The sequence below is a fragment of the Echinops telfairi genome, unplaced genomic scaffold (genome assembly GCF_000313985.2).
Source record: "Echinops telfairi isolate 266 unplaced genomic scaffold, ASM31398v2 ScPeMD7_655;HRSCAF=1070, whole genome shotgun sequence".
NCBI lineage: Eukaryota > Metazoa > Chordata > Mammalia > Afrosoricida > Tenrecidae > Echinops > Echinops telfairi.
In genome coordinates, this window is record NW_022104553.1 from 26,957,091 (window position 1) to 26,974,903 (window position 17,813).

General features: G+C 53.8%; 1 protein-coding gene across 3 annotated transcripts in view; it reads right to left on the bottom strand.

Annotated features, from left to right (window-relative positions):
• Positions 1–17,813, bottom strand: part of NECTIN2 (nectin cell adhesion molecule 2) — a 47,292-nt gene that overhangs the window by 17,235 nt on the left and 12,244 nt on the right. For all 3 annotated transcript variants that reach the window (XM_045292505.1, XM_045292507.1, XM_045292506.1), the window contains exons 2-4: positions 5,893–6,270; positions 1,663–1,959; positions 55–172 (exon numbers count right to left, since the gene is read on the bottom strand). In XM_045292505.1, coding sequence (XP_045148440.1) covers positions 55–172; positions 1,663–1,959; positions 5,893–6,270 — 793 coding nt within the window. The remainder of the gene's footprint in view (positions 1–54; positions 173–1,662; positions 1,960–5,892; positions 6,271–17,813) is intronic.

Here is a 17,813-nt window from a genome sequence, read left to right on the forward strand (position 1 = left end):
CCAGGCCCCCAGCCCCTCCTCCCTCAGACCAGGTGCGCCTCCACCCAGACTCACGTGCTCCAGTCGTAGCTCGTGGGCTCCGGGTTGCTGCGGGCATCACAGTTCAGGGCGACCTCACTGCGCCCCAGGTACCAGTTGTCGTCATAGCCCGAGATGGAGACCTCTGGGGGGTCTGGGGAAAGGGACACAGGGCCTCAGACACCGAGCATTCCAGAAGTGGGGACAGGCAAGAGCTCAGCAGCATCCTAAGGGCATGGAAGCGAGGGAACTGGCAAGGGTGCGCCAGTGCAGCTCAGTTGGCCGAAGTCAGGGTAAAGCCACTAAGGAATGTCAGTGAGTCACTGGGGAAAGGACTGGAATGGGGTGTGACTGTCCAGGGCCAGGCCTGCTCAGAAGCCACCAAAGATCACATGGTGTTTCCTGCACTTCCTAAGAGGATGCTTGGGGGACCTGGTGCAGAGAATGGCTGTTGCCCCAGGGAGCCATGTTGGCCCAGCGTCGGGTGTCCGAAGGCGCTGCCCAGGGAACATCGGAAACACTTGAGTTGTGGGGGTAGGGGTGGGTGTGGGGGTAGTTGGGACAGTGGTCAGCAGCGCTGATGAAATTCCCAGTTGGCAGGGTTCACATGGAGACTGCCCAGGAGGGGGTCTATGAGTGACATTCAAACCCAACCCTATTGCTAGAGGGACACTTCTAACTCATAGCCACTCTGGGCAGGGTTTCCAAGGCTGTCAATCTTGATGGGGACAGACAGCCTTCCTCTCTTCCTCCCCAGGAGCAGGCTGTTGAGTTTGAATGGTCCACCTCCTGCTTAGCAGAGTAGAACTACCCCATACAATTTCTGAGACCAAATCTTTACGGGAGCAGACTGCCACACCTTTCTCCCTCTCCTGTCCGTTAGCTGGAGAGTGTCAATGCTGCCCCACCAGCATGCGTGCGTAGCATGGTAGGGTGTCGGTTTCCAGAAGGGTCAGTATTGGCAGGGCTGGACCAGGGTGATTTGAATGATCCTGGGGGGCTGGGGTCAGTGTGGAGGCACTAAGCATCAATACAGACAGTGCCCAGGGAAGCCGATGGAGACAACGCAGGAGCCCTGGTCTTTTAGTGGCTATACATTGGACTGTTAGCTGTCAGGTCAGCAGTTCAAAGACACCAGTCGCTCTGCAGGAAAAAGATGAGGCTTTGTACTCTCTGTAAAGAGTTACAGTCTTAGAAACTCACAGGGGCAGTTCTACCCTGGCCTATAGACTCTGAGTCAGCATCAACTCGATGGCAGCGGTTTGGTTAGAGTTTGCCAATTCCTCCTGTGTAAATACTATCTGTGTGGTTGATTCCAAGCTACCGACATGACTTGACTGGAGGTAGACTTTGGAGGAAGTCGACAGAGTGTCTGTGGCAAAGCCCACTCTGTTGAAGACAGCAGAGAGAGAGCCCGGGGAAGCCAGTATACATACACAGAGCGGGTCATGTAGACATTATCCAGGGAAACCAGTACAGAGAACGTAGGGACAATGGAAACGCTGGCTCAGGAGAGAGAGTGTAGACCACGGGGCGAAGGCAGGGCTGAATGTCTCCCCCAGGAAAGTCAATGGAGGTCACATTCAGAAGGTCGCAGGGTGGGTGGGGTTAGTGGGGGGGGAGGGGGCTGCCCAGTACACTCACAGTGCACGGTGAGGGTCACGGGCAGCAGGCTGGGCTCTTGGAAGGTCTCGTGCTCCACTTTGCAGGTGACCTTCGTGCCGTCCACTCCGGTCGAGGGCACCAGGGTGAGGCGGCTGATGACGGTGAAAGTGCCAGGCACGGACCCTGGCAGCTGGCTCTCGGTGGCGTCCCCGCCCACGGGCGACGACCAGAAGATGCGGGCGGGTGGGCGGCCATCGCTGGAGAGGCAGCGCGCCACGGGCACGGGCTCCTGGCTGAGGGTGACCTCCTGGGCTTCGGCGTGGCTCCTGGGCGAGGCTGCAGAAGGGATGGAGGGGCCGGTCACGACGTGCCTGCGGCTGCAGCTGCTGCAACAGAAACGGGCTAGGCCGGGAAGGGTGGCGGCACAGCCGGCCTGGGCTCAAGGTCCCAACAACGTGGCATCTCACTTATTCCCCACGTGAGTTTCCACTTCTGGCAAATGGGTATCCATCCTAACAATGCCTTCCCACCTGGCTGTGTGTGTGTGTGTGTGTGTGTGTGTGCGCGCGCGCGCGCGCGCGCGCATCCGTTCTCTGTGGGAAATTCCATCACTTTTCAATTCCCTCTTTCCAGCAGTCCCCTGGCCTTTGTGAGGTTCAACAGGAAATAATCCTGTTTTGTCCTGCACAGCCAGAAAAAGCAGAGATGGGATCCAAAAACAAAGCCAATTTCATGATAATAATAAAAAAGGAGTTTAAAAAACCCCGGAGGGGTGGGGGTGGGGGGGCAAAAGAGGCTCAAAGGAACAGCTGACAAGCTGCCCCTCCCTGGCCCCAAGTCACTTCCTATTGTCAACAGAGGTGGCCCCCGTGGGATTAGAGATTACCAACTGAGATTGCCAACGCTGGTCATCCTTTGCCCTTTCCCCTGGTCCTTCTGGGAAACAGAAGGGGAGGAGACACGGAACAAAACAGAAAACCTCTGAGCGGAACATAATCATGCCAGCACTCACTCAGGATGCGCCCCCCGGTCCCACATGGTCCCCTCTGTTGTGACTCGGGGCTCCGGCTGCCTTCAAGACCTGTGTGTGGATCTTCTGGGCATCTCAGCCCTGGGATGGCTTTTCCCTTCCCACCAGCCCCGTGCCCCAGCTTGGCAAGACTCCATCAGGCCTCCCCACTTCCTCCCACCTGTCTCCGAGTACGGACCACAGATCTCAGACGTCTCCGAGGCTCCCAAAGCCCGGTATCACTCATCCTGGGCCAACCCCTTTCGGGCTGCCTTTGGCCCATGACCCCACCCAGCAAGGGGGTGGGGGTGTCTTGGCATCCCATCCCGGTTGCCTCTCCTGCCTGGGAGGGTCCCGCGTTCCCTTCAACCTCGTTCCCCAGGGAACCTCCCTGACCTCGCAGGCTTTCCTGTCCCATCTCCCTTCAGGGCCTTGCCCTTGCCCCCGCCCCCAAGGGCGCACACCTGGCCATTTGGCCCCGGGCTATATCCATGCCCATCCCAGGGCAGGGCGACCTCTGTGTGACAGAGTGGGTCTGCCCCACGCCCTTGCCGGTGGCCCAGGACTGGCGGCAGCCGTGGCGGCTGCCTAGAGCCTTCTACACGGAGTTCTGGGAGATGGAAAACCACCGGGGTTTCTGTGCTCTTGGAAAGGGAAGCGGTTTCTCAGAGAAGGTGCGGGGGAACTTCTCACTCTCTCTGGGGCTGAGAGGGGGGAAATCGAGGCTCCTGAGGAATCTGTCTTCTGGGAAGTTCCTGGGGGGTGGGGTTCCAGGGGAACCCCAGGGGGAGAGTGCTTTGCTGAGATGCAGTAGGAAAGGGCATCTTTTGGAGGGGGTAGGAAAAAACCCACCTTGGGAAGTCTTCATGATTTTGCTTTGGTGGCTGCGCTGGACACCCCCCTGCTGGAAGGGATCCCAGGGGATTTCCCTCACCCCCCCACCCCACCCCCAGTTCTCCCCACTCTCCATGGACATAGACCGGGGCTTACAAATGCCTCCTCTGGTCTCTGGACCTCCACGGCTGCCCCCTCCCTTGTCCACACCAAGGCCCTCCATTCCCCTTCTGTCCTCCCCGCCCCCACTCCACTTCCTTCTTCTTGGTCCGTGCCCCCCGGATGCCCCAGAGAGTCTCCACTCATCTGCCTAGACTGTCGGAGACCAGCCAACCTGGGCTGGTCTGATGGCTCTTAATGGTCCGCAGGATGGTGTGCAGCCTCCTCCCCATGGCCTCTCAGGCCCACGCAGGCTGACCCATGAGTTCTCCAGCCCGAGGGAGGATCGCTCAACCCCCTCACCCACCTTCATGAGCTCGGTGGTGCCTTCCAGAAAAAAGGCCTAGGCCCTAACCTCTGGCACCTGTGAGCCTGACCTTGTGTGGAAGCCACATCTGGCCAGTTCACATGAGGTCTTGCTGCAGGGGACGTGAGGGGTTTCATCCCGTATGACTGGGGGTCAGAGGAGAGAGGCTGGCAGAGGGAAAGTGGTCCCGTGAGGAGAGTCAGAGACGGAAGAGCTGTAGCAAAGCCACAGAGGGAGACCTGGTGCGCACTGAGTTCTACGCTGGGTTGGCTGCTAAGCGCAAGGTCAGCAGTTCAAAGCCACCAGCCCCTCCGTGAGACAGAGGAGGCTGTCTGCCCTGGTAAAGAATTATAGCCCTGGAAACCCACAGGGGCAGCTCTCTCTCTTCTCTCCTGTGAGTTATGAGCCAAAATGGACTCAATGATTGTGTGTGTGTGTGTGTATGTGTGTGTCTGTTAACCCGCTTCCTCTAAGAGTCAAGCTGGCCTGTACCTCCCAGCTCTTGCCCGAGTTGCGCCCTTGGAGGGCACAGCCACCCTCTGTGGTACCCCGGGATGCTCCCCCTTCCACGCAGAACACAGCACACACACACACCCAGTCAGAGGCCTTCCCTGACCATGCCCCGCCCACCAGGCACCATGGCCCTTCCTTCACGTCACCCCAGGCTAACGGCCCCTCTGGGCGTGACTTTTTGTTGTTCTCTGGCTTCACCTCTAACTGACCTCCAGGATCAGGTCTTGTCTCCCAACCCTGCTGCCTCCACCTTGGTCCAGTCCCCCCACCCGCTCCTACCCAGAGGATGCCTGCGCCCCGCTTCCATCCTACACCCCCACCCACACAGGCTGGACTCGGGGTCCTTTGAAAACTAAGCCAGGCCACATCCTTCCTCAGCTCAGAGGAAAGCCAGGGGCACTGTGACCCGGGAGGGAGGCCACGCCTGGCCCTCTCTATCACCACCTCCATCTCCTCCCTGCTTGCTCTTCCCACTTCCTGCATCTCCAGCCAGGGTGCCATTCAATTCCTGGATGTTTGCAAATATCCCGTGTGCCCTGCTTCAGGACCTTTGCACCTGCCCCGCTTCCTCTTGGGAGACTGCTCTCCCTCTCCACCCCTGTACCTCCCCACCCCCACCCCTTCCCTGTGCCTTCAGGTCCCCATCAACCCTTCCCAGGCCTGCCTAGCTGTAAGGGCAGCCTGCCCCCCTTTCTGCCCCCCTGTTCCACTTCCCACCACCCCCCCGACAGCCTCTGTGCTTCTGTGGTGCCTCTGAGGCCCACTCTCTGGGGACGGAGTGGGTTTCCTAGCAGGGCTGCTAACGGCAAGGCCAGCCGTTTGAACCCTCTAGCTATTCCGTGGAAGAGAGATGCGGGTTTCTGCTTCCGCCCAGAGTCGGAGCCTAGGAAACCCGCCAAGACAGCTCTATTCTGTCCTATAGGGTGGCTGTGAGCCCGATCAACTCGATGGCAGTGAGTCCGGCTTTCTGGAACCCTCTCTCTGGACTGTAAGCGCCACGAGGCATTGTCTGTCTTCAGCTTTACCCGCAGGACCTGGAATGTTCCTGGCACACAGCAGACGCCCCCACCCCATGATAGGAAATGCTGCCCGCTCCTGCACCACCCCCAGCCCCTGACTGGATGGGCTTCCATTGGCTGATATGGCAAGTAGATGGCCTGGTTTCTCTTCCTAGTCTGCGCCTTTGAGCAAGGAAGCTTCTCCACAAACCCGTTTGGCATCGCAGCTACTGACGGACAGGTGGTAGCTGTGCGTGAGGTGCCCTGCCTGGGGTTGGAACCCGAGTCTCCCACACTGGAGGCCAGGATCCAACCCGGGGACCACCAGGACCTGGTGCCCGGCACATAGCAGGGGCTCCGTGAGGGAGGTCAGGTGGTGAGCCAGTGTCACAGCTGGGACCCAACCCTCCCCCCCGCCACACACCCACCCCACATCCCATCCTGCTCACCAATCACTCTGAGCCAGGTCACCCCGCGGATGGTGCCATTGGGGAAGGTGGCGAAGTCACAAGTGTAGTTCCCCTCGTCTTCCACGGTCAGCCCCTCGAAGGCCAGCGTGGCGTCCTGCAGCTTCTTCTCTGGGCCCTTCCCGACGGCGGTGAAGGACAGCCGCTTCTTGCCTGGCTTGGGGCTGGGGAAGCTGGGGCCGTAGGACGGGTGGTATACGGCTACGTTTGGGGTACCCCCGGCAGCATCCAGGCGCTGCCAGGTCACCTGCGAGATGCGTATGTCCGGGGCCGGCGGCAGCAGATGGCACGGCAGCTCCACGGTGCTGCCCAGGCGGCCTCGGACCTCGGGCAGCACTCGGACACGCACATCCTGGGCTCCTGGGGGGAGAGAAGAGCGGGAGGTGAGACAGACGCCAGACACGGGTGTCATCATAGAAGGGTGCCCCCCCAGGAGGCATGGGGGAACTTGGGGGGGGGTACCAATTCCAAAAGAGAACCAGGCCCAAAGAGATTTTTTGGGGGGGTGGGTATGAGCGTGGACTAGACGAGATGTGGTTTTTGTTCTGGCCACTGAATCGATTCTGACTCCCTACAGCCCCTCGGGAGGACAGACGAGCTGAGCTCCCCAGACTTGTCAGGGGCCGATGTTCACAAGCAGATCCCCACGGCTTTTCTCCCAAAGCACCACTGGCTGGGTTCCAGTCACCAGCCTGCTTCAGTAATACTGCTTCATTGTGCAGTGGGTTATGCGTTTTGGCTGCTAACCTCAGGTTCTGCACGCCAAACCCGCCAGTGGCTCCACAGGAGGAAGGCGGGTCTTATCTGTTCCTGTCGGGATTTGCAGTTTGGGAAATCCTGCAGGGGCGGTTCTACTCCGTCCTCTAGGGTCGCTTAGGACAGCGGGCTTGAGTTTGAGGAAGGGGGGTTCGTGGGGAACTGCGAACCGGGAAGAGAGTGCATGCGGAAAAGTTCTTGACGCTCATATTTGAAGGTGTCTGGGAGACTGAGACCCTTGTGGAGGGAGGCTCCCACGCTCGTGGGTTGGCGGGGCATCCCAGCAACCTTCTCTGAAGTACAAGTGATTCTCCACAATGTCCGCTCCGTAAGAATGCCAGTATTAAGGTGCTGTTTGCAGGCACGTGGTTGCTACTATACTCCAGAGCAGTGGTTCTCAACCTTCCTCATGCCACCATTCTTGCATACAGTTCCTCACGTCGAACTTATTTTCCACCAGAACCTTATTTTCCTTGCTACTTCACCACGGTCATTTTGCTCCTGTTATGAATCGTCATGTAAATATCTGTAGGTTCATCGTTACAAATTGAACATAATTAAAGCATAGTGATTAATCACAAAGACTATGTCATTATATGTTGTGCAGTATTTATTTCTAATGACGAATCAATGAAATGTTGTCTGGAAGCATGGTCTAGTATAGGTAGCAGTCTTCACACCAGGTACTCGTAGGTGGGCGTATCTGCATGTTGGCGGACCCGCTTGAAGACGGATAGAGGAGCGGTGTCTGAGTTCCTAAGACCATGGGAAATACATGTTTTCCGATGGTCTTAGGTTGGTCCCCCACAGGGTTTCTGGTGAAGGCTGACCCCTGTGAAAGGGTCGTTCGACCCGCAAAGGGGTCTCGGCCCACAGGTTGAGAGCGGCTGCTCTAGAAGGTTAACTGCCTGAAGGTTGTCTGCCTTATCAAACTATCTAACCCCAAGTAGGGCCCACTTCCTTCTGATAAGGATCACAGATTGCCTCCCTGGATAAGCTCAGGGACACTTAAGGTCAAGTCAGCTAAGGGGTGGCCAAGGTCAGGCTGCCTCTTAACTCTAGAACTGCCCATCCTGCTACGTGGGTACCTTCTTGTCATGTGTACACCACTAGCTTGTCCTCCTCCTGTTACCTGTATGCCTCTAATGTGCAGTCCTTCCTGTTACATATGTGTGTGACGTGGCTTGCATGCCTGTGAGAGAATACACTTGCTCTCTCTCTGGTTCTGGTCTTCAATTGTATAGGTGAGCCCTTGCATGCCTTGTCTGCCATCTCTTTAATTTGTGCTTCAATCTCACAACCATCCCTTAGGCCCCGTTCAGTTGTGGAGGCTGGCCCCCCACAGGGTTTCTTGGGGGGGGGGGGAGGTCCTGTGGTCTCAGTTCTGCTTGCTTGGCTTCCATTCACCTAATTTCCCCGTTTCCCACCATTCTTGGTTTTAAAGTTAATTTTCTTTTGTTTAGTGTTAATTGGGAGTGAATACATGTATCCTACCATCCCGTAGTTCAATCACGTCCAGCAGAATTGTACAATTGCTACCACAATCCGTTTCCAAGCATCCTTTTTCATCCTGGACTCCTTGACTAAAGCTAATTGTTGACCAACTGGTCTGAAACGACAGAAACAACAAAGTGCCCGGACCCTTGACACACTAAAGGTCTTGATAGTCTTCCCTAAAATTTGCACATTCACTGGGCTAGAAGGGTCAGCGAGCCAACCCTGCCCCCCCCCCCCCCCCCCCCCCCCCCCCCCCACCTCCCTGGTGCTCTTTGGGATTCAGCAGAGGCTGAGTCATGCATATTCTTCTGCTCCTCCGGGAACTGCGCTCCACCTGCTCTCTGAGCATCCCCTGCCCTCACGTCCAGTCCACCGTACTCAATCTGGATTTGCAGGAACCTCCTAAAAGAGGCCTGTGGGGGGGAATTCCAAGCACCAAAGTCTTGTCATGAAGAGGTAGCTCCACAGACGGACGGTGGAGCCAGGGTGCCGGTATATAGCACTGATGAAACACGCAACTATCCTCCAGTTCTTTAACATTTCCTCCCCGTACTATTATGGCCTGGGTTTTACCTCATTAATCTTGTTAGACCTGTGTAGGTTCGTTTGTACACTTAAGATCATTCACTGCAGGAAAGCCAAAGCCCCTCAGAAATAGTAATGGGAGTACTGATTCCCAGAGAGTATGGGAAGGGGAGGAGAGGGGGATTAATAGCATTGATGTCTGTATAACCCCACTGGAGGGGAACAAATAACAATTGTAGGTGAACGGATACATTGGATGGTGTAAGTTACGGCAAACAATTCTAATATAATATATTTAATAGGATATGATTTAATATAATAAATATAGTAAGGGTTCCAGGGGGTAAAGGGGAGCTGATATCATGGAGTTCAAAAAGAAAGAAAATGTTTTGAAATTGATGGTGGCAGCAATTGTACAATTATGCTTGATCTAATTGAATTATAGATTGTTATATCTGGAAGTGCTCCCAATTAAAAAAAATTTTTTTTAAGTGGTGGCTCTTGGAACGGAAGGGCTTTCTGAATCTTAGCAAGGTGCCTAAGCTGCCCTCAGAACCCCCCCTTCCCCAACCGTCCCCAAAAAGAAGACTCTGAAGGTGGATGGCACTTGGAGCATCCCACCTCTTCCCACAAGGAAAAAGAGACACCTGCCTCCCAACAGTGGATCCGAGCAGGCCCTGGAGAAGAAAGTTACAGTGCCTGGCTGACCGCTGCCCCTGCACAGAAGGGCTGGGAGAGTTCCACAGTGCCCTTCCAAAGACTAAGAGTCAGAAGAAACACACCTCACAAAGGTCCACTTAAACTCAGAGAATAATTTTGGAATGAAGAAGAAGGAGGAGGAGGAGGAGGAGGAGGAAGAGGAAGAAGAAAGCCTAGTTAAATGGGAGCAGTTGACTTGGCACAGGGCCCAAGGGGATGTCAGTTCTTTGGCTTCGTTGAACAACATCAGTTGCGCTGGTGCTGTGCTGTCTATAAGAGTGCCTCCGCCCCCCTCTGCCAAAGCTTGAAGATACAGGGAAGATAGCTGAGGGGTGGGCTGTGCCAATCACAACGCCTTCAGAGCCTTCGGTCCTTTCACTGAATCCCTCACCTGCGCCACCTCCTGGATCCCTCTCTCAAGTGGAAGGCCATCCGTGCAGAGACCACCACCCCAAATCTCTGGAGAACCCAGCAGCTGCTCAACTGGGATCTGTGGGTTGGAGGCGGACATTCCTCTGTGGAAGACGCCTGGGCCACCCTAAGTTGGCTGAAGTCAAGTGGGAGCAGCACCTGGCCCACAATCCCCCCCAGAAGGCTAGCAGCAGTGAGAATGTTACTGAGGTTTCCCCTGGAGAGACAGGTCAATGGGCAGCTCCACCAGCCCCACCCCTTGGGGTGCGGTGGCAGGCATCCCAGACTTGATCTCCATGGAGACGTCACCTCAGGGGTAGTGTTCTGGGCCTGGTTGAGTGTCTCATGGAAGTTGGAGCCATCCCTGTCAGAGCCCAGCCCTGCACTGGTTACAAGTTCCAGGGTGCTCGGCTCCAGTTGAGCCTTTGAGCCTGTAAGGGGCAGGGCACACCTAGAGGTCTTTTCCCCAACTGCCATATCTCTAGGGTTGGCCCTATGTCTTAGCTGCTGCCTCTTTGTCCTTTACCCTCTGCGACGTAGCCTGGTTTAAATGATGAACCGCACCGTCACGTTACATAACGCAGACTTGATGCCCTTGACCCAGAGTCTCCATCTGGCCTGCTACTCCCACCTCCTCCCGAGGCTTGGTTCTCCTTAGGGTTACCTCTCCTGATGCGGTAGACGTGGGAACATAGCTTGCAAGCCAAACTTTCCTAGTTTAGGAAAGCAGTCTCTTTCCCAAGCACTTCTTTAATTCAGGTCCCTCACTGAGGTCCGAAGAGAACTTGAACTGTGTTTAATGGCTCTTAGCTCCATTGACCTTGCTGAAGAGGAGGAGGACAGAGGAGAAGTCCCTCAGCGGGTTTCTCAGGCTGTGAACCTTTTTACAGAAGCTGACTGGCACAGCTGGGAGATTTGGACAGGCCCACTTCCGGCTAAGCCGAAAGCCAACTCTATCACAGGGGTTCCTTGTTTGGTAACAGCCGTGATGATTGGGGAGCGAAGTCCTCGGGGTGACTCATTAGTTTGTGAATCAATCTACTATTTCGCTACAAAATGACCTCAGGGATTGGTTTCGGCTCAAAGAGTGAAGAGATTCTCAGGGGCACAGCCCAGGGACTCTCTCTAGGTTCAACCAGTCTGGTCAGTTGCTTTTTTTTTTTTTTTTACCTTTTCTTTTTCCCAAAAGAATTTAAATGAACCACCAGCCTTTTGGTGAATAGCCACCAGCGCACCATTGACACCACCCAGGTTAGCCAACCATATGGAATGCTCACGGCTACTCGTAAGGGGGGACCATGAAAGGTTGGCTGCATCACGGTGGTCTTTCTCTCGAGAAGAAACACCAGGCATTGAGGACCTTCCAGTTCAACCCGACAGACAGTGCACCTTTCTCAGAGAGCGTCCCAGGTTGGAATCATTCCGGAAGCAGACTGGCTCATCCTCCTCCCACCGGACCGAAGGTAGCTCTGAACCAGCAACCTTTTACTTCTTTTTTAAAAATAAATACTGTCCAAAGGTTAGAAGCTAGAGATTTTTATTTTTATAGACTCATTGGTTCAATCGCACTTGCCGTAGGGATTTTGAAATGACTGATCCACTGGATTCTATCACTCGTTCGCTAACAGGATCGTATTTGTAAAATTTCGGACTAGCCTTCCATCGTATGAATGGACACACGAACACAGCTTGTGTCGAGAACCGCTCTGTCCCTCAGATTGCAAAGGCAAGGAACACACTGATCTCAACAAACAGATACGAATCAGGACTCCCTAAAACACGGAAAGGACATTTTGATAGTGTCATTGATATTATAGTCACATGCCACCCGCTTCCGTAGTTAAGTCCCCCTTTTTTTAAAGTCACTTTTAAAAAGAGCTGCCTTATAAAGCATCACCATCAGTTCTGGGCTCCCTCCCACATTATTTGCTGCCCAATCCCCACCCCCATCCTTGAGAAACCACTGCATCCTCGAGAAATACAGTTATCTGTATTTCCTAACCTGAGAAACATAACAGACACAATACAAACACAGGAAGAAAAAAAAGGTAAACTAAAGAGGAAGAAACGACCATCCGGAACATTGAAATAAGCCAGAGAGAAAACTTCTGTGTGGAACAAGAGAGAAATACTTAAGCCTAGAGCAAATGGGGGCTGCGTCGAGAGGGAGGTCAACTGACCAGGTAGCACACTACACCGTAGTAGTTCCATCCACGATAATCAAGTTGACAATAATCACCGTCTGATAGCAAAGCTGTGTTAGCCCCTTGCCTGTGACTAGCAGGGATCTGCCAGAGGCTTAATCTGACCATGGAGTCTGCAGATAGATTTGGGGCTCCCACTGTCCTCCACAGCCTTCTACAAATTGGGTGTTCACCATTTAAACTCTGATACCTTCTCCTCGTATTTTAATTCTGCTATTTGTCATCTTGGCATCACACAGGCTGGTGCACTTCTTCCGTGTGGACTTAGTTGACACCTCACTTAGATGGCGACTTGTTTATAAGCCTTGAAGACACCAGGCACTATCCCCATGGAAAGCCGGGCACCACCTGCCTTCTTCACCACACTTTGCTGTAGCACCCTTATCTTCAGTGAACGTTTCATGAAGGCCTGTAGGGAGCAGGGTCATGTTCTAAGAACGAACTGCTCTTGGATTTGGGGCTAGAGTGAGCCAACCCCCAAACCTTTTGATTAGCAGCTGAGCACCGCACTACTGTGCTACAAGCAAGGGTGCCTTTTCTTCGAAGATAACCAAAACTCACTGCCAATGGTCCAGTCAATACCAACTCATGCTGACCCCGTAGGACAGGACAGAACTGGCCCTGTGAGTTTCCAAAACTAATGCTTTACAGGAGTAGACAGACCTGTCTTCTCCCCTCTTGGAGCGGCTGGTGGTTTTGAACTGCAGCCCAAGGTGTAACTACCTGCTAGTCACCAGGGGGCCTCACTGTATCTTTAAGACTTAGAAGAGAAACCAAATTCATAACTGCTTCTGGGAACAGAAAGCCCCATCTTTCTCCCCAGGAGCTGCTGGTGGTTTGCAATTGCCGACCACTCGAATTGCAGCCTGATACGTAACCACGACACCAGTGGTTCTCACCTTCCTCATGCCCGAGACCCTTTCATACCGTTCCGCATGCAGTGGTGACCCCCAACCATAAAATTATGTTCTTTGCTACTTCATCACTGTCATTTTGCTGTTGTGATGAATTGGGCGACCCCTGTGAAAGGGTCGTTCGAACCCCAAAGGGGTCTCGACCCACCGGTTGAGAACCATCCGGGCTCCTCACCTTATGAGATAACAGGGCTGACATGACATCCACTCTGCGGAGGTTTAAAGGTGTCAAAAAAAAGAGACAATAAAAGTTGGGGACAGAACCCTGTGGCACACAGTTCCACTCTGACACTGGGGTCCCCAAGGAGTCAGAACTGACCGGAAGGCACTGTACGATGGAGGACAAGATGAAGCCACTGTGGCTACCTCCGGCCCAAGGTCACCTCTGGGGAGGCTCCCAGGCCATTCCTGGGACCCAACACCTGTTGTTTGAAGTGTTTCCTAAACTTTATACTCTCCCCTTTCTCTGACACCTCTCGCCCGCACCCTTTGAGCAATCTTATTTTTAAACAGCTTTATGGAAGCATCGTGCACACACCATGAAATCCTATCCTTTCAAGTGTACAATTCAAATGGGTTTGGGTGTATTCACGGCTAATCACCACCATCGATTTCAGAACGTTGTCACCACCCCAGCAGCCGCTCCCCACTCCTCCCTCGCCCGTTACCCCCTTCCGTTGGCTGGGTGTCTGGGGTGCTTCCCAGCTCTTAGCCACCCCAGAAGCAAAGCAAAGACGAAAACAGGCTCATGGGCATCGAGCCCATTCCCACACCCAGCGATCCTACATGGCTGTGTCAGAATGCCCATTTCGGTGTCCTGTTGATGAGAGATGAGGCGGTCTCATCTTTCTCTTGTGGGGCAAAGGCTGGGTTTGAACCACCGACCTTGTGGTTAGCAGCTCAGTGTGTAGCCCCCTACACCACCAGCGACCCCATGAGAACCCATCGTTGACTTGGTTCTTGCTCAGCGGCCCTTTAGGGCAGGAGAACTGCCCCCAAGGGTTTCCAAAACCAAGTCTCTACTCTCAGGGACAGAAAGCCCCAGGTTTCTCCAGTGGGCACGGGGGCTCCAGGGCTGCAATCCCGACGCACACAGACTGGCCACAGCGCCATCGGTGGAGCAGCTGGTGGGTTTGAACTGCCCCCTTTTCAGCTTGCAGCACACTTCTTCGGACGACTGTGCCTGCAAGACTTTCCCCTCTCCTTCCAAACCCACTGCCATCAAGTCGAGTCGGCTCATTGGCTTGATAACTGTGTCGTTTCCATAGGGCTACGTAGGGCTTCAATAGAACTATATAGGGTTTCTGGAAGGAGGCTTGGTGGCAGAGTGGATTATACATTGGGCTGCTAACCAGAAGGAAGGTCGGCAGTTTGATTCCACCAGCCGCTCTGAGGGAGAAAGGCGAGACTTTCTACTCCCACACCGACAGGGGCAGTTCTGCCCCGCCCCTATCGGGTTGCTACGCGTTGGAACTCACTCCATGCCAGGGACTTTGACAGTCTTCACATACATAGGGCTTCTGAGGTTCATTTGCCTCCAGAGGTAAGGCTGGTGGGTTTGAAGCGCCCCCTCTGTGGTTAGAAGTCCCATGCGCAAAGTCGCTGTATCACCGTGTGTGAAAGAGCCACCATCCTTTCTCCCCCAGGGAAAAAAACCACCAACAAATGCCATGGCGTTGCTGACGATGGGTAACGAGGCCACAGGACAGGGCAGAAGTGCCCCGGTGGGTTTCGAAGACTGTAACTTCATGGCATTCACGATGCCACCAGGGCTCCTGTCCTTTCATTTAGCACATCTTTCTCCCACAGAGCAGCTGGTGGTTTTGAACTGCTGGCCCCAAGTCATAACCACGCAGTCATCACAACTCCGGTCCTTTCTCCCTAGGTAGCATCGAATCATCTTTCTGTCACTATCACTTTGCCTGTGCGGGAAAGACTCACAGAAATGGAATCATACACCACGTGGCGCATGTCCTTTAGCATGTTGGTGGCTCATCCTCATCACAGTATTTGTCAGTGCCCCGTGACTTTTCCTGGCCGAGTAATATTCCACTCTACGGACACACTGCATTCTATTTACCCATCCATCAGTTCAGCACGCGTCAGCTGCTGTAATAGCCGCCTGTGTACACGTGGTTCCATTTTTCTGATTACCTTCTGTTATTTTCACTTCTAGGAATAAAGAGAAATGTTTCCCGTTTGTACAAAGCAGGGCGGGGAGGGAGGGTGGGAGGGCACGGGCTACCTGGGTTCCAAGCCCAGCTCTGATGCTTTGTGGCTGGGTCACCCGTGAGCAGGTCATTTAACTTCTTGGTGCCTCAGTTTCTTTTCTGTACAAGGTGCATAGTAACTGTGCCCGCTTCTTAAGAGCCTTATAAACATCAAGGAATGGTGTGCCCACCTAGGGTACACCACGGTCGACTCTGTGGCAGTGGGCTGAAGGAAGGAGCCCTGGTGGCAGGGTAGGCCACGCGTCCGGCCGCTAACCAAACAGTCAGCAGATCGAACCCACCAGCCACTGCACAAGAGGAACAGGAGACTGGCTGTTGCCATAAAGATGGGCAGACAGGAGGCCCGGTGTGGAACTGGACGCCAAGTGGGGCTGCTTATCTGCAAGGCTGGCAGTTCGAGCCCCCAGCCACTCACTCCTCTGGAGAAAGAGGAGGCTTTCTGCGCCTATAAAGATTCACAGCCGAAGGTAATCAAGCAGCCATCAAGCTCAGAAGCAACAAAGCCCACATGGAAGAAGCACTCCAGCCTGTGTGATCACGAGGTGTCGAAGGGATCAGGTATAAGGCATCATCAGAACAAAAAATCTTACCATAGTGAATGATGGGGGGAGTGTGGAGTGGGGATCCAAAGCCCATTAGTAGGCCACTGGAGATCCCCTTGCAGAGGGGTCTCAGGGAGGAGATGAGCCAGTCAGGGTGCAATGTAACAACGATGAGAAATACAACTTTCCTCTAGTTCCTAAATGTTTCCTCCCCGCTCCCACTACCATGTCTCGAATTCAACCTTGCAAGTCTGGCTAGACCAGAGGAGGTACACTGGTACAGATAGGAACTGAAAATACAGGGAATTCAGGGCGGATGAGCCCTACAGGACCAGTAGTGTGAGTGGCAAAACAGGGAGGGTAAAGGGAGAATGGGTAGGAAAGAGGGAACCGATTACAAGGAACTGTGTGTGACCTCCTCCCTGGGGGACAGACAACCGAAAAGTGGGTGAAGGGAGACGTCGGACAGGGCAAGATATGACAAAATAACAATTGATAAACTATCAAGGGTTCATGAGGGAGAGGGGAGCGGGGAGGGAGGGGAAAAATGAGGACCTAATGTTGGGGGTTTAAGTGGAGAGAAAATTTTTGAGAATGATGTACAATTGCGCTTTACACAATTGATGTGTGTATGGATTGGGATAACAGTTGTATGAGCCCCTAATAAAATGTTTAAAAAATAAAAAATAAAAATAAAATAATTTTTAATGTATTTGACAAAAAAAAAGATTCACAGCCTTGAAAACCCAAAGGGACTACTCTTCTTTGAAATTGTTTTTCTCCCAACAGTTTTGATATGAAATTCACGGATCATGTACTACCTTACCTTAGGGAAGTCGCTTCTTAAAAGAGCTGTCTATACATCATCGCAGTCAGTTCGCGTGCACCCTGTTACCCCCAAGGGACAGTTCTAGTGTGTCTTACGAGTTGATGGCCCTGAGACTGGCTTTGGGTTTTAAAATACAACGATTTTATTGCCCTGGAAGAAGTACAGCCAGGAGGCTCCTTAGAGGCAACGACGGGGAGACTTGTCTCACATGCTTTGCGCGGGTTGTGGGGAGAACCAGTCCCTGGAAAAGGCCATCATGCTTGGTAGCGGGGCCATCCCAAAGAGAAAGGTTCACTGGGGGCTGCAGCAGTGGCTCAGAACAGCTGTGAGGACGGAGCAGGGAGCACGTGGCTGTGTTTCGTGGTTGAACAAGTCAGAACTGGGACAAAAGAGAACGAAGGAGCCAAGAGTCTAAGGCAGAACCAGACGGTTGGACTAATTATCAGCACGAGCGGGCCTCCGCTACCTCAAGACCAGAAGAACTAGATGGTGCCCGGCTACCGCTATGGCACGTTCTAACCGAGGCCACTGGAGATGGATCCCGATGGTAAAGGGGGTAAATATGAAACAGGACTTCAAATGCTCAAAGAATCCAGAAACGAGAGGAGTCTCCAAGACTATTATGGCCCGAAGTGCTCCAAACCTTGAATCAAAAGTATCCCCTGAACTTCCACGCGGTAACATCTTAACCCAGAGAGTAAAGACCGTCACCCTTGAGTGTTACATAGAGTGGGTGCAAGGTCGGCTGCTAACTACAAGGTCAGCGGTTTCTAACCCACCAGCAGCTCCTCTGGAGAAAGAAGACGTTTTCTACTCCGTCAAGAGGGACAGTCTGAGGAACCCCCGGGGCCAGTCCCACCTGTAGGGCCACTAGGAGTCGGAATTGACTCATGGCAGTGAGCTAGAAGACCCAAGGGCCGGTTGCTAGTTGAAAGCGTGAATGACAAGGTTGGGGGAAGAGGGTGAGCAGAGTCTAAATCAACAGGCGTGAAACCAGAGGCAGGCAGGCAGGATGCCGGCACAGCGCGTGAAGAACGTAGCCCATGTGGCTGGTCATTAGGTCTAGGCGCAGCGGCACTGCCACAAATAAAACCGTCATTAAGGAAAAATAAAGAAAGGAGAACTATGGGCAAAGCACTTCGCAAAAGGCCACAGGAAACAGCCGCGCAAGCAGGGCGTAGAAAACTCGCACAGCCACACAGCGAGGGAACTTGTCCTGACAAGTGGCTCTGGACACTCAGAAGGAGCTCAGGTGGCCCAGTGGTTGAGCTGCCCAGCTACAAGCCAAAGGGTCA